We start from the raw sequence: 15,404 nt of genomic DNA on the forward strand, positions 1-15,404 counted from the left end.
TTCACAGATCACGGTTGCTTAAACCCGCGCGCGGAAAAGGAAGAAAAAGAGAGAGAGAGGGAGGGAAAAAGAGACACTGCACCCTACTACGCAGAGTTGGGGGACGCGGGCGGAGGGCAGTGTGAGCGCCAGTTAAGCTGGGGGCCTTGGCGGGAGGAGGGGCTGGGGCGAGAGGGTAGGGGGCCGAAAGCCTCAGGATGCGCCGAAAAGCCTCCGGAGCGGCCAACTCCCCGACATCCTTTTTAAGTATTCCTACAGAACTATATCTTATCGGCCGGGATCAGTGGAGGGGGGCTCGCTAAGTAGTTTAAAACGACCCTCGCACAATGGGCGTGCGATAGGAAACATAGCAGGTTAGGGCAGCGCTTTCAGCCCTCATTGTCCCGCACTCGGCCCCCGGCCCTGCCTCTCGGCTCCTTCGCCGCAGGAGCCTTTTATGTGATAATGAAACACATTTCAGGCTGGGCTCACGACGTGTGTGTCCCTGCCAGGGGCAGAGACGGCCCTGATTGCTGGCTGCGGCCTCCAGATCGCCTACCCCCCCCATCCCCTCCCCCTCCCCTTCCCCTTCCCCTTCCCCCTCCCCAATTTCTCTTCCTTGTGTTCTTCGGGACAATGTGGCATGTTAAAAAGGGATTTGGAGGCGGGAGGCGGAGGCGAGTACAAACCCCCCTAAAGCGCCTGGGAAGGCCAGGGTTTGAGGGGCAGAGAGATCCTGCGGCGAGTTGGCAGAGGGTGATCTGACAGGCGGTGTCCAGGCTTCTGGCGACTGCCAGGGACACTCCAAGTTTGGGTGGTCAAGAAGCCCAAAGCCCAAAGTCCGGACACGGGAGCCTGGGCTTAGAAACCCAAGGCCTAAAGTTTTGGCTTCTCACTCCAGAAGTTTTCACCCTATGCAAGCTAGCTGTGCCCTGGATGACCCCAAGTCTGGGGGGGGGGGGGGGGGCCCTAGAGCCCACTGGCTCCTGCCCTAGCCTGGCCAGCTGGCAGGCCAGCAGATGCCTCCAGCAAAACCAAAGCAGAGCCCACTCTGCCCACACAACACCCATTTGGCCTCTGAGGTTTCCGCTCTTATTGGCCCTGATTTTACTCCTGCTAGACTATTTTTGAAAGGAGGCAGTGTGATTTGTAAGAATTTATTCTGGGTCTTCCTTTATGCTTTGGGGTTTTCCTTTAAGGATCACAGCATACCCACTCATCCCCTTGGCCCCATAATCCTGGCTTGCTAACCTGGCCTAACAGGTCACTTGGCAAGGTCCCAGAAGTTTGGAGGGTAGGGCGCAAACCTGCAGACCCCTGGAATCCAACCCCTGGCAGGGGGCACCTGGCCAGACATGCTGGCTTTTACCTCTGCCTCATTCCCCAATATACCTATATTTAAAGATTTCCATCAGAACTCCAAGATCCCTTTAAAATCACTTCCAGGAGAAAGTCCTTTGTTTCTCCAGACCAAATGTTCAAATGCATGATTCCAGAAGCCTCACTACCTCTGGCCTGCAGCAAGTTCTACTGAGGTTGTGCAGAACATCTAAGTGAAGGTAGAGGGTGGGATGGGGGTGGTGGTGGATCGTAAACAGAGGCCTGTTGTCGAATGCAGGTAGAGGCCCAATTCCAGGAAAAGGTGAAGAGAGAGGCAATGATGAAAAGGAAAAGGGCTGCACCAGCAATTTGCAAATCCAATCTGGACTCACTGTGAAGGTAGGCCAAGGATTGGGAATACAGCAAAGAAAAAACACAAAAAACCCAAAACAAAAAACCCACAAAATCCAGGATTTTTTTTTTTTTTTTTCCTCCAAGAGAAACCAGCCCCAGGGTGCAAGAGATGTCAACAACATTTCACCTTCACATGGCCCAGCTGGAAAATATGGAGTGTGGTTTTTGCCAGGCTTTGGAGATGAACCTGCATCAACCCCATAACCCCCAGAATGGTTCACCTGGGATCTTTGAGTTTCATTTTGTATAAAGTTAAACTCAAAATTCAAAAAGTAACCTTGAACAATGTTGAGTTCCATTAATGATGTCCTTGCTGGAGTGTTAGGGTGAAGTGTACTGAAGTCTGAAATTTACTCTGAAATGCATCTAGGAACATAAGTAGACTGATGGAGGTGTGGATAGATGGGTCAGACATCCAGTATAACAAGTATACTGAGCTGAGAACTATAGGATCTGAGCAATGGGTATGTGTCTGTTTACTGTAAAATTCATTCAACTTTAAGTTTGTCTGAAAATGTTAACAATAAAATGTTGATAAAGCAGCAATCATCTCCCCTCCCCCAAATAAAATAAAACCTGCAACCAGTCAGGGTCTCCCTCCCTCAATTTTAAAATATATCTCAGATACGTTTATTTTTTTAAATCAGGCAAAGGAAAAAAAAATCTTGAAGATTCAAAGCAAAAAACTGGCAATAACACTTTAATATAGATTTGTGGAACTCTGGTCCTTGCAGTCAGAACACACATTTATAAGCCATAAATAAAGCACGCAGAAACCATAAATTAATCAGACTTGAGACCTGGATTTCACCGTATCAAGAATGTGAATGCTTTTTTCTTTTCTTGGGCATTTACAACAGACCCTTACATTATTTTTTTTCTCTCTTTTTAAAACAATAGTACAACTCTGTTTTCTGTTAAAACTACATAGTTTTACACTGAGTCACTCACAAAAGTTTGTGTTTTTTTTCCTTTTCCTTTTTTAATAAAGTAAGACTTCCCTGCAACGACAGCAATGAAGAGGAACCACAACAACAAAAAGTCAAGAATTGGCAGGTTCTTAAAGAAGCAGGCGTCTACACAGTAGTGGAAACTGAGGCTGTTCTTCTTTTTCAACAGTTTAGCTTTTTCTTTTCCGCTCTTTATATAGGATGGTAGACATCAGTGTGGCCCACGCGAGGGAGGGAAGGGCTGCAGAGGGTGAGGGGAGACCTCTGTGGGGGGGCGGGGCAGGGTGTGAAGGGTCCTTCTCCCTTGCACCTTTCCAGCAGCCCTCCCTCAGAGTCTCCACCCCACTTCCCGTCTCTCCCATCTGGGTCCCGGGCTATCCGGGGCGCCGCTGTCTTCTTACGAGGAGTTCATGATGGGCCGGGAGTACACGCCCTGGTAGTAGGAGGTGTCTGAGGCCAGGGGCGAGGCATCCAGGCCCGCTTTGTTCGTGACCGGGCCCATGGCCAGGCTTCCCGGCATGGGGGACCCGTAGCCGGGGTAGTGCATCACCTGTTCGTAGGCCTTGAGGTCCATTTTGTGGGGCTGGTGGTGGTGATGGCTGTGATGGTGCTGCTGCTCTGACGACATGAGGTTGTTGATGGAGAAGGGGTGGTTGAAGGCGTAGTGGTGCTCCGGCTTCAGGTGGGCCTCGGGCGGCAGGCCCGGGTGATGCGGAGGGCCCAGCAGGTGGGCCGCGGCCTGCTGCTGCTGCTGCCCGGGCGAGGGCGCCGGCTCCGGGGGGCTCAGCGCCGAGGCCGGCGTCCCCTTCAGCTCCCCGAGGCCCCCTCGCTTGTGCTCTTGGCACGGGGAGGCGCTTGAGTGGGGCGACTCGGTGCCCGCCGGAGTCTCGGGAGCCGGCCCGGCGCCCGCCTCTCCGAGCGGACCCTGCGAGGCCTGGGCCCCGGCGGCGGCGGCCGCCTTCTTGCCGCCGCCCGCGGCGCCCGCGGCCTCCTTCAGGGCCAGCTGCTTCTCGCACTTGAAGCGCTTCTGGCGGCGCAGGTAGCAGCCGTTCTCGAACATGTTGCCCGAGTCGGGGTGCAGGGTCCAGAAGGAGCCCTTGCCGGGCTTGTCGGGCGAGCGGGGCACCTTGAGGAAGCAGTCGTTGAAGGACAGCGAGTGGCGGATGGAGTTCTGCCAGCGCTGCTGGTTCTGCCGGTAGAAGGGGAAGAGGTCCATGATCCACTGGTAGATCTCGCTCAGCGTCAGCATCTTGTTGGGGCTCTGCTGGATGGCCATGGTGATGAGCGAGATGTATGAGTAGGGCGGCTTGGCGTGCGTGTAGCTGCGCCGGTACGTCTTGGGGTCGCGCGCGCGGCTCAGGCCCGCCTGCCCGTACATGGGGCTCATGGAGTTCATGTTCGCGTAGGGCGCCAGGCCGCCCATGGCCCCAGCCGCCTGCCCCCCTAGCGGGCTCAGGCTCGGGCTCAGGTGCGGCCCCATGCCCGCCACGCCGGCCGCCCCGGCCGAGCCGCTCATCCCGGCCATGGCGCCCGCCCCGGGGGACATGCCCGCCAGGGACGGGCTCATGCCCGCGCCCACGTACGACGACATGTTCATGGAGCCGGCGCTCATGTTGCCCGAGCCGCTGCCCATGGCGGCCGCCGACATGCTCATGTACGTGTTCATGCCGTTCATCCCCAGGCCGGCGTTCATGTTGCTCACCGAGGAGTAGCCCTGAGAACAGAGCCCGAAGGGAGGCGCACAGCGTTAGCACCGCGGCTGGAGAGCGCCCGGCCGCCTGGCCGGACCCCCGCCCCACACCCCACGCCCCACGCCCGGCCGTCGGGCCAGCCCAGGCCCCCGCCTCCAGGGAGGCCTCCAGGGAGTCCTGCCTTCGCGCGGCCTCGGCCCGGGCCCCGACCCAGCGTTCGTGTCATCCGGAGCGCGCCGCGATCTCCCTCGGAGAGGGGGCGCGGGGGCTGCGGCTCTGCGCTCGTGGCCACCCCTCAGCCCTCCTACGCCCGGTTCAGATTCTACAGCAGGGGTCTCCAGGAGCGCGCTGAGCCAGGCACCCCAAATGCAGCTCCCCTCTGTAGAATCTCCCCGACTCTCAAGCCAGTACACCGAGCAGGCGCCGCTGCCTCGGAAGCCTCCTCCGACCCTGGCCAGCGACCTGTGGGACACGGCGCCGGGTGGTCTCCAGCGGAGACGATCCCAGGGTCCTCTCCGTTCAGCTTTCCTCCCGGACCCCATCCTGGTCCCCGGGGGAACCTAGACGCGGTTCCCGCGTGGAGCCTTTGGCCACCCTGAGACATTGAGTGGCGGGACCGGGAGGGGACCGCGAAGTGAACTGGTCGCGGCTGGGCTCTGCAGCCACAAACTTTCTTCCTCTTTGTCGTCTCGTCCTCGACCCTTTTTTTCTCTACCCCAGCCCCCGACTCCTGCCCACCTTCTCCTCTCCAGCTCCCCACCCCCTCGCCGGCCGACCTCCCACCCCTCCCCAGCCGCGCGCTGCCAAACACAACTCTGTTAGGATAGTGCGTGGCTCGGCCACGGAGAGGATTTGGAGGCGCCGCAAGTCAATATTTGATCACAAAGTTAATATTATCTCAAGGCTAACAGTGTGTCGTATAAAAAAAAAAAAAGAGAGACCCATTTGATTCGAAGGAGGGTGGGAAAGGCGGCTGCCCCGAGCGGCTGGGGTGGTATTGGGGTGGGGGTGGGGGGTCGGGATCCGGCCAGTGAAGCGGTCCCGAGGTTGGGACCGAGGGCAGACGCCGCCACCCAGCTTTCCCCGGCAAAGCCGACTGCCTACCTCGGGCTCGGTGTAGTAGCTGCTCCAGTCGGACGGCTCGTGCCCTTCCATCTTCACCGCTCCCAGCATACTGGAAGCCGAGTGCATGGCAGTTTAAAATTTAACAGCCACAACAAACGACCGGCAATCACCCCCCCACCCCCACCCTCCTTTAAAAAAAAAAAAAAGTCGGCCGAGGCACGGTCCCCTCCCTCCCTCTCGCTCTCCCTGTCTCTCGGCCCCGCTCCTTCGGCCGGCCAGAGGCGGTGGTGGGAAGTGGGCGGGAGGTATGGGTCGCGGGAGGAGGGGGCCGGGGGTAGGAGGAGGCCCGGAGCCGAGCCCCGCCGCCGGAGCGCCCGCCGCCGCCGCGCTCGCGGGCTGCCCGGTGGAGGCCGAGGCTGGCAGTGCCGAGCTGCCCGGAGGCGGCGGGAAGCGCGCGGCGCGGGGGAGGGTGGGGGGGCGGAGAGGAGGAGGAGGAGGAGGAGGAGGAGGAAGGGGTGGAGGAGGGAGGGGGAGGAAGTGTGGACCGCGCAGCGGACAAGTGCCGCAGTGACGTGGGCGGCTGGTGATATAGCGCGGCGCGCCGGCGCGGGCCTCCAATCCCCAGACCCCGGGCAGCCCATTTGAATAATCAGCTCACACCTGGGTGAGAGGGAGCCCCGGCCTGCGCCCCGCACCTGCTCGGCCCCCCCTCCCACTCAGCCGCCCTGAACCCCTGCACGCGGAGCCGCGACGGGCGAGCCAAGAGGGTGGACGCGGGCCTCTGGAGGGGGGGGTCCAGCCCCCCTTTCGTCTGCGGGGCGTCCCCGCGGGAGGAGGGACCCGGGAGGAGGCCACCCGGTGGAGTAGCCCAGGGCTCTGACCCCCACCACCAACCCTCCCCCCGCCCGCCGAGTCTCATTGCGCCGGGCGCCGGGTACGTTGGTCCGAGGGCGCGCCCGGCCTCCGCTCAGGCTCCGCAGAGCCTTATCACAGCCCCATTTATTTATCCTGGTTTCCGCGCTCGCAGGGCTCATTCCCTGTCAAAACAGCCAGCCAGTGACAGAGCCAGTTTGCAAAGCGCTGTCCTATGTAACAAAACTGTGTACACACCTTGAACTCCCCGGCCGCTGCTGCTGGGAGGCCTCTCCCGTTACAGTTAAGACCCAGAGCGGCTACGAAAGGCCTGCGGGCCCGCCGCCCCGGCTTTTTGCCTCCTCCGCGCCCGGCTCCCAGGGCCCGACCGGGCGGCTGGCGGGGACGAGTCCAGTCCCACTGTCCCAGCGCCCGGCGCAAGCGGCCCCGCCAGCGGCTGCGACGGTTAGGAGACTATTTGTCTCTGACAGGAGGGAGTGTTTCAAGGTTACTTTTCAGCCACAACCAGGTACCCACAGAGTTTCGTAACTAAAACAAACAAGGCCTGAGGTGAGGGGTGAAGCGAGAGGAAAGAGGGGAATTAAGGAATCAATACTGGGGCAAAAAGAGTCCGCCCGAGGAGGGCCTCTGTGGTCTTCGGTTTCCCGAGGAACTGTTTTATGAGAATTTGCAACCCTAGCACCATATTCGTCCTTTTATTTTCGATCCAACTTCCAGTTCAAATGATCATCTGTTCTGGGTTAGCTACGGAGACCTCAGTGAGCCAGATTTGGGGTGAGGGTGGTAGGGAATACTACTACAGGTGTTTGGAGGTGGACACCTTTTCTTGATTCTAAAAACCCAGCTGGGCCGTGAGGATGCAGCCTTGAGCTCTCAACCCCAGAGAGAGAGAGAGAGAGAGAGGAAACAGTGGGTATCTGCCCCACCTGTCCAGAGTTGTGGGGAGTGGTGGCCGAAGACAGAAGCGAGGTGGCAGGCGCGGAACAGAGCGTCTAGAGCGGAAGGCCGGGTAAGGGTCAGGCCAGAGGGCAGGGGCGGAGCAGTGGGCTGGGGCAACTCCCACCCCTTCCCTCTACTCCAGGGCGCTAGGGCCTGCAACGCTTTGAGCTAAAGGTGCAGGCAATGCTGGTCTGACTAATTCATAAGGAGGGCGTTAATGCACCCGTTGAGCAAGGGCCGGGGAAGGGTTCCCCACAGCCAGGGTTTGCGTCTGCCCGAAAGCGAGGACCCTCAAGAGGGACAGGGCAGTCCTGGGTACAGCCTGGGTGTCGGTGTGTGCGGGGGAGCCGAAGGGACCAGACCCTGGGCATCTCTCACCGGTCCCCAAGCATGGGTGGAAAGGACTTGACCACTCTCCAGAGGCCTGGGGAGAGACGGACGGTGCGCACTGCCCTGTTTTTAGCGTTCTGCGCAGGCCCAGGGCAGAAACACAGACACAAACGCGCACGCACGCACGCACGCACCCTTCCTCCTCCCCGCGGGGCCCTTCTCACATTCATCAGTGTGTGTGCTTAATCACTCAGTCGTGTTCGACTCTTTGCGACCCCATGGACTGTAGCCCGCCAGGCTCCTCTGTCCATGGGATTTCCCAGGCAAGAATACTGAAGTGGGTTGCCATTTCCTTCTCCGGGGGATCTTCCCGAACTAGGGATCGAACCCACGTCTCCCGCATTGCAGGCTAATTCTTTACCGTTTGAGCCAGTAAATCAGACAATAAAACCGGAGAAATGACAGACAGCTTTCGGGGGTGCAGAAGATGGAAAGCTCGAGCGTCCTGGTTAACATAGTATGGGCGTCTATGTATGTGCACTCCTCTCTTTTCGCTCTTGGTTCTGGAAACCTCTCCGCCAGCAGAAGAAAGCACGGCCCCGGGGAGGAGGGAGCGCCCCTGGGTGGCCCGGCCCCGGGTCCCCGGCTTCCGCAGTGACAGGGCTCCCCCTGTCGGTCACGCGGCCCCGGGATAGACCACAGCCCTACGGACGCCCGCGGCCCTAACCCAGCGACCCGGGCGCTCGAGCCGTCCGACGGCGTCTCCCAGTCTCCTGGAAAAGGCTTCCGGCGGGGAGGAGGGTGCTGGCGTTTCTTACGGGTCCCCGAAGTTCTGCACAAACCCAGATCGACCTCCGCCGCCTGTGGCGACGCCGCGGAGCTCGGGCGACGCGACGGCGAGGACCCTCCCCGGGAAACGCGAGCGCGGCCGGCTGATGCTGCGGGGAGCGAGCGCTCACGCCGCGGGCCCGCCGCTGGTCTCCTCGCCGAGGCCCGAGGGGGCGCTCCCACCCCTGCGACTCTGGCTCCTTCCCTTCCCGGCAGCTCGAGTTTCTAAAGGTTGATTCAGAGCGTCTGGCACGAGAGCCTCAGGCTGGAATGCTGTAAATTGCTCCGGGAGCTTCTCTCCAGGAAAAAAGTTCGCGGGTAACTCGGGCTGAAAACAGATGTTTCTCCAGATCTACCCCCACCCCCTTATCTGAAGGAGGACTGAAATCTGCAAAACTTTCCTTTGCTCGTGTCCCCTGTTACCCCCCCGGTCTTATCCGGCACTGCCGGCTTTGCGTAAAAGTCGCCTTATAATCAACGACTATGCTAGGGGTTAGCGCGCACTGATTTTATTCCGGGTGCTGCCCGGGGGCATAGGCTCAGACTCAAATCTGGGCCTCCTCCGGGCTCCCTGCAATTTCCAGTAACACTCCTTCATCCCCGTGGCCCTCCATCATGTGAAACTAGCCAGTGGGGAAGGGACATCAACAAATAGAATTCAACTTCCCAAAGCGATGACCCATAAAATGCCAAAGGGTGGTGGTGGGGCGGGCGCTTCTGGCTGATCAAGATTCCGGTTCTGGAAGCCTTTTGGAGAATACATACTGGGACAAGATTTGCTTTAGGGAAGCTGTCCCCAAACTTTTTGGCACCAAGGACCTGGTTTCATGAAGGACAATTTTTCCAGGGACCAGGGTGGGGGGAGATGGTTTCCAAATTACATTTACTGTGCACTTTATTTCTATTATTATTATTATTACATCAACTCCCACCTCAGATCACCAGGTATTAGATCTCAGAGGTTGAGGACCCTTGCTTTATTTAGCGCATTACCAGACAGGTCTGCAGTTGAGGTTAAAACAGAAGAGACAGAGAAAGGTGACTTTAGCAAAATCTTGTGAAAATATACGTTTTACCTCCAAAAAAACCTTTGGTTTTGGGGAAATCAGACATCCACCTCTCCGTTATTCATTCACGGTGGCATTTTCAGGATGAGTCCCAAGTCTTAATAAAGAAGGGGCATATAGTTGTGTCAAAGGTTGTAGTTAACATTTCACTTTCTGTGGGTTGTTATTTCTGAAATTTCATTGAGAAAAATCAGACTGTCAAAATTAGTCTACTTGGCATTGAACACTCAGATACTTTTTTTGCTGGCTTTCATAGTTCTTTGATGACCAAAATCCCAGTTGTTTACAGAGAGGGCAATTGAAAAGATAATTATCGAAGAATATCTTTCAAAGGAGATTTATGGGAAAACACACACACACAAGAAAGTGGTTTTCAAAGTGAGAGAAAAGCAAGATATGACACTGTAGGTTTATACACAGGAAGTTTATTCACATGCACACAATCTACCTCTCTTGGGCAAGATTCACAGGAAAAGATGGGAAATAAGTCCTAATAAATAATGATTAAGTAAGATAAATATGTTGCCAGAAACCCTGGTTGTGTTTGGTGGTAGGATTATCTCTTCAATCTATGTTTTTCCTGCAGTATAGTTGTATCATTTTATATAATAAACTATTATTTTATGATGACATTATTTTTTATTATTTTAAGTGAAATATTATAATAAGAATATTAGATTTGATGTCATGGAAACTTTACCAAAATAACTTACACTATATTCACTCAGTTCTTACCTGTGCAAGAAGTCACCGCTCCAAGGGAACAAGGATTTGAGTTCAGAAAACAAACCAGTGTTATGTTCTCTGACCTGTGTTGGTACCCTTCTTGAGTTAAGGGAGGAAGAGAAGCTATTTGCATGCCAACCCCAGGCGATGACTTCCTAGCCTGGTACCAGGGAGGCGTGAGGCTCGTCCACAGGTCCCATTGGCTGAATTTGGTACTCACATCTCTTTCTCTGATGCATGTAGAATTTGATGGCTGTTTGGATGGTTGGGTGCAGTTATGCGTTGTGCATTTTTGTGAGCTTCCTTGGTGGTCAGGTTGAGCAGCTGTCAACCCCATTGGCATCTTTGTAGGCCTGTGGAGAAGATCAATGATCTGCACATTCGGTTCCAGGGTCTGATGAATATTCCTAGTATCTTCTTGGCATCCTGTCTACCATTGTTGAGGCTTTAGCACATTTCTGTATGTGGGACTCTTAAGCAGGTAATTCATCTAATCGGAAGAGATAAAAATAAAGCAATCACAATTTTGAGTAGCAGTAACAACACGTCAGTGTGAGTGAGAATAAGTTTTTCTTAAGGGATGCCTAAATTAGGTGTATCTGTATTGGTGGCCCTGTGGGCTCTTTCGTACATTTAGATGTTATTCTTGGAGGTAATCTGTTATTCCTGACCAAAAGGCCAGCAATAGACCTAACTGAGGATGGGGGTCATGGAGAATCTATCACGCACCTAAAGAATCAGACCCGGACATTCCTTCTTAGGAAAGTGGAAATCAGAAGGAGGTTGGCAAGGCCTGGATTTGGTGGCCTTAGGCCGCCTCTGTCTTCCATATCAGAGTGATATAGGGGCTTTGGATAAACAGAAAAAAATTAGAACCAACTTGCTCTCATTTTAAGCAGTGATGATGAAGAGGAGTTTATAGATTTCTTTCTGGTCCATCCAGCAACTACTTTAATGAGTAATTCCTATACTACATATGGCGAGACTGCAGCCCTGAGCATTGTAGATAAAGCCATGTGCTTCTAGAGGTCGTTTTCTTCTACTTGCTCCTCTTCTTCTTCTCTTCTGACATGGGTTCCAGCAGAACTTACTCTGCTTATGTTTTCAAGTTTCCTTTCAGCAATGACCCAAGGATTTTTCCCGAGGTCCAGAACCCCATTCCAAAGGGGAGTCTACCTGTCGCCATTCAGAATTAACAGACCTGTTGGCAGGGATGCATGCAAACCTCAGGTGAAGTACGCTGCCTGTGGTTGACCCAGAATTGATGGGGGAACCAAGGGTTGGGTCCTCTGAAGCCAGCCTGATGGCATGATGCCAGCAGAAAGTAGCCAGTCAGGGGCATGTGGCAGGCCCCTCCACTGCCGCTACCATTTGTAAAGCTTTCCATCCTACAGGTACTGGGGGGATTCTGGCTCTGGGAAGAAGGCAGAAGGAGCACCTACTGTCTTAAGCAGTGCCCTGTGTTTGTGTGTGTGTTCGTATGTGTGTGTGTGTGTGTGTGAGAGGGAGAACATGCAAGTGTGTAATACACGAGTCTGTATTCACTTCTCATCTACTTTATTTCCAAGAGTCCTTCCCGAGGAAGGATTGCAGAGCTTCCTGAAAAGTGAGAGCTTCGTTTGACAGGGAGCGTTGGCATATTACAGCCACTGTGACCCACTGGGGCCCGGGTAATTAAGCAGGGCTGGGACCACCCCTCAAATTTTTATGTGCATAACCTTCCCCTGGGGATCTTGTTAAAATGCAGATTCTGATTCAGCTGGTCAGGGGAAGGACTTGAGAGTTTGCATTCTAACAGACTTCCAGGTGGTGCGGTGGAGGCTGGTCCTAAGATCATGGCTGGAAGAGCCCCGCTTCCCTAGGTCATCTTGCCGTCTGTCCTGAGCAGGGTGGTAGTTTGGACATTGATGAAACGTGAAGTGTTAAGTCCATCGTCACCTTCAGTGGGTTCTCCCTTCCCACTCGCTCCGGCCACACGGACAATCTCCGCAGCCAGGATGCACCGTCCCAGGGTTCGGAACGTGTTCTCAGCTTGGGGCGTGGAGGACGTGCTCTCCCCGGCGCCCCTCCCTGTCCCCACCTGGCATTGTCTGAGGCCCGCACCTCCCGCAGCGCTTCTCCGGGGACCTCCCTGGTTGACAAGGCATAAGTGGGAACCTAGAGCAATGATCAGTTTGTGATTTGGAAGCTGTCATTTTCCGAGCACAGAAAAGTGGTCTAAACAAAGTGTCACCTGCGATCACGCTGCATCACAAAGATTCCCCCTTTGCTGTTCTCGGAAAGCGAGAGAGCCCAGAGGACTCTCTGGTCCTGCCTCCCGGTGAATCTGGCGCTGGACTCGTTGACCTTTTCCTAAACATCCCCCGACCTCATCACTGATCCCAGTGTGTATTTTAAAGTAGCAAAATAGATTCAAGGAAAGTGACAAGGAGATTCCTGTTTATCGAGTTTGGAATGAGTTTTCACGTCCTCCTCTTAGGGAAGACCTGGGTTTCCTGTGGAAGCGACCGGGACTGGGAATTTTCTTCCACAGACGCTGACCCGATGCTGAACTAGCACCGCCTGGCCGATGCTCCAGAAAAAGAACAAGAGCAGGAGTAATGCAGTCTGAACCCGCAGACACGCCAGAATTAACCGCCTCCCTCCGCCCCCGCCCCCGCCCCGCCAGGAAATACACTGTTTCTCTTGCTCCCACCCAAATATTTTCCAACATGTATAATAGGAAACGTTTAGAAACTAAAGTGTGAGTCTCTAAGGTGAGAAGAATGTAAAAACTCAAGCTGTTCCTTTAAAGCTTATTCTATTTGCAATGTGCACCCATAATTAGCACTCAGATCATCTTCCCCTTGTGGGAATTTAAATAAGTCATTCCTTCTGAAAAGGACTCCTTCTTTCCAGGTAAGAACTGCTAAAAAGGAGTAAATGTATTTCTTTACTCCTATGGGCAGATTCTTCTTATTTCTACTATACTTATAAAAGCACATGGAAAGATCAATGTAAACACAGTAAGAATTTTAGACCAAGTCCTTAATATGTTTGATTTTAAAAGCAGTGAGGGCTGGGGGTGAAAAAGCTGCGGAGGACATTACTGCTTTGAGATCCCTGGATGGAGCTGGATATAGCAAACTTACTATGTAGTTTCTTTCACCGCTGCTGGCTACATCACTCCGTAAGTTGCCTCTGTCATACTAAAGTGAGAGATTCGAGATGCTGTTTTGGCGTGTATTGTTTTGCATCATATAACAAATGATCACTGCTGTTTAATATTCTCCAGAAAACTCTACATGAATAGATCTGTACCTTCCCAAATCCTGAGAATTTAGCTCTCCCCTTTAAGAGGAAACCTGGCAAGGTCATCCCTCTAAGTCTTCAAAATAAAGTGCTAAGTGGATGCTAAGGATGAGGACCATCTGGTCCTGGTGGGAGTTCTGTGTTGCTCCCACCTCCTCAGGCTTTGTGGTCACACAGAAATTGGAAGAAGCCTTTTTTTCTTCTTCCCGGTTTCTTTTTGATTATTTCCTCCTTTTTATGCTTAATTTAGAACTACAGGTAAAAAAAAATTTCTTTATGTTTATTCCTCAGGTTTACTGGCCCACAAGTGACCAGGATGTTCATGGTGGGAGGGGTAATATTTGCATCAGTTCCCCAAACTCCAGGGTTCCTTAAACTCCACGGTTCCCTCTGGAAGGTGGGAGTTCCCTTTGTCCCTGGGGAACTGGAGTGAGATGTTGAGGGCTTGTCTCAGACCACCCAGCCCTTCTGTCCCAACCTGGGACATTTGATCCAAACCTTGAACTGTTTCCATATCACCATATATTCTGAGGGAGAAGTCATCAGAAGCACGGGAAAGAGAAAACGCTCTCGGGTAGAGTTTTCAGTTATTGGTACTCAGTGTGTGTGTGTGTGTGATTGTTCTACAATATGTCCAAGATTGTAACTCTCAAAGAATAGGGCTAAATAACCCATTTATTGTTGTTGTTTAGTCCCTAAGTCGTGTCCAACTCTTTTGCAACCCCACAGACTGTAACCTGCCAGGCTCCTCTGTCCACGGGATTCTCCAGGCAAGAATACTGGAGTGGGTTGCCATTTCCTTCTCCAAAAATCTTCCTGACCCAGGGATCAAACCTGCTTATCCTGCATTGCAGGCAGATTCTTACCCAACTTAATTGTGGAATTAAGAAACTGTTAAAAGAATGATATAAATCTCTCTGAAATTATATAAAAAGTATGTCTACTTTATGATGAAAGGTTAAATACTCATTGGACTGGGGTAATTTTATTTAATTTTTGTAAAGATAATTCTGACTCTATGCACAGAAAAGGTTTGAAAGTTGCGCACAAGGCTGTTAGGACTTGGAAGGCTTGTGAGAAGACTTGCCATTTTCACTTTATATTTTCCTCTAGTTTTTAACAATTATTTCTTCTCTTTTTGTCATTAAATAATGTTAAGTAAACAAACATTGAAAAGTGCAGTCTTTGCCACTGGGTAGATGACAGGCTGCACATGGTATTTCTGCTTCTCTGATCAAACATATATTTTTCTGCCTCTTGGTTTGGAGAAAATGAGTGAGTTTGCTGAAGACACAAAGATCATATTTGCAAGAAAAGGATCAAACTGGGAACACCCATGGCCCAGGAGTGTTAGGTAAGAAAAATAAGCTGCGAAGACTCAAGAAATCTGTCCTAACTTAAAAAATAAAAAGCGAATGTCCCAGGGCAGATCTTAAAGAACTGGGCAGTACTTAAACTGCTGTGGGTCTTAATCGCTGATGGTTCTCAGGAAGGGAAAGGATTGAAATGGAGTTCTCTGTGGTTCAGCTTAATTAATATTTATGGCTGCAGAAGAAAATTAAATAAGGCAAATGGTGTAATTTTAAACAGTCTGTGGTGCTGGTAGCAGGACTCACAATAAATTCAGAAGCAGGAAGAGAGTGCTGAGGAACCATTCCTGATTTCAGGCTTCTTCCCCTCCCCTGCCTCCCAGGCAACCTTTTTTTTTTTTTTTTTTTTTTTGGTACTGCAGCATACTTCAGTACTGACAGCTCTGAACGCTACTGCCTGGTTCACTTCTGTTTTTTGTATGTTTTTGTCTTTGTGACTGATTATCTGCAGGAAGATTTTCTTTCATGGGGCATGCTGATGGGAGGGATTGTGTCCTAGGATGTTAGCTCTGGCACCATCTCTAATGGCCCCACTGAGTGTTTCTGGGGTGTGTATCTGCC

General features: G+C 53.0%; 1 protein-coding gene across 3 annotated transcripts; it reads right to left on the bottom strand.

Moving 5' to 3' along the window:
* Nucleotides 1-2,385: 2,385 nt before the first annotated feature.
* FOXA2 (forkhead box A2) lies at nucleotides 2,386-6,760 on the bottom strand. 3 transcript variants are annotated; one of them, XM_027976422.3, is made up of 3 exons: nucleotides 6,530-6,760; nucleotides 5,459-5,528; nucleotides 2,386-4,377 (listed from the first exon to the last, which is right to left on the bottom strand). In XM_027976422.3, exons 2-3 carry the CDS (start codon nucleotides 5,525-5,527, stop codon nucleotides 3,061-3,063), a joined length of 1,386 nt encoding a protein of 461 aa, XP_027832223.1. In that variant the 5' UTR covers nucleotide 5,528; nucleotides 6,530-6,760; the 3' UTR covers nucleotides 2,386-3,060. The 3 variants fall into 3 exon arrangements, with proteins under 3 accessions (XP_027832223.1, XP_027832222.1, XP_042085577.1); XM_027976421.3 differs by lacking the exon at nucleotides 6,530-6,760 and having other exon boundaries at nucleotides 5,459-6,395; XM_042229643.2 differs by lacking the exons at nucleotides 5,459-5,528; nucleotides 6,530-6,760 and adding an exon at nucleotides 4,817-5,182.
* Between the last annotated feature and the right edge of the window lie 8,644 nt (nucleotides 6,761-15,404).

Source organism: Ovis aries, chromosome 13 (assembly GCF_016772045.2).
Source record: "Ovis aries strain OAR_USU_Benz2616 breed Rambouillet chromosome 13, ARS-UI_Ramb_v3.0, whole genome shotgun sequence".
Classification (NCBI taxonomy): Eukaryota; Metazoa; Chordata; class Mammalia; order Artiodactyla; family Bovidae; genus Ovis; species Ovis aries.

Coding starts and splice junctions, on each gene's coding strand:
- FOXA2 (XM_027976421.3), bottom strand. CDS start 5,545: ATGCACTCGGCTTCCAGTATGCTGGGAGCGGTGAAGATGGAAGGGCAC. Junction 4,378..5,458: donor GCTACTACACCGAGCCCGAG/GTAGGCAGTCGG, acceptor CTCTGTTCTCAG/GGCTACTCCTCGGTGAGCAA.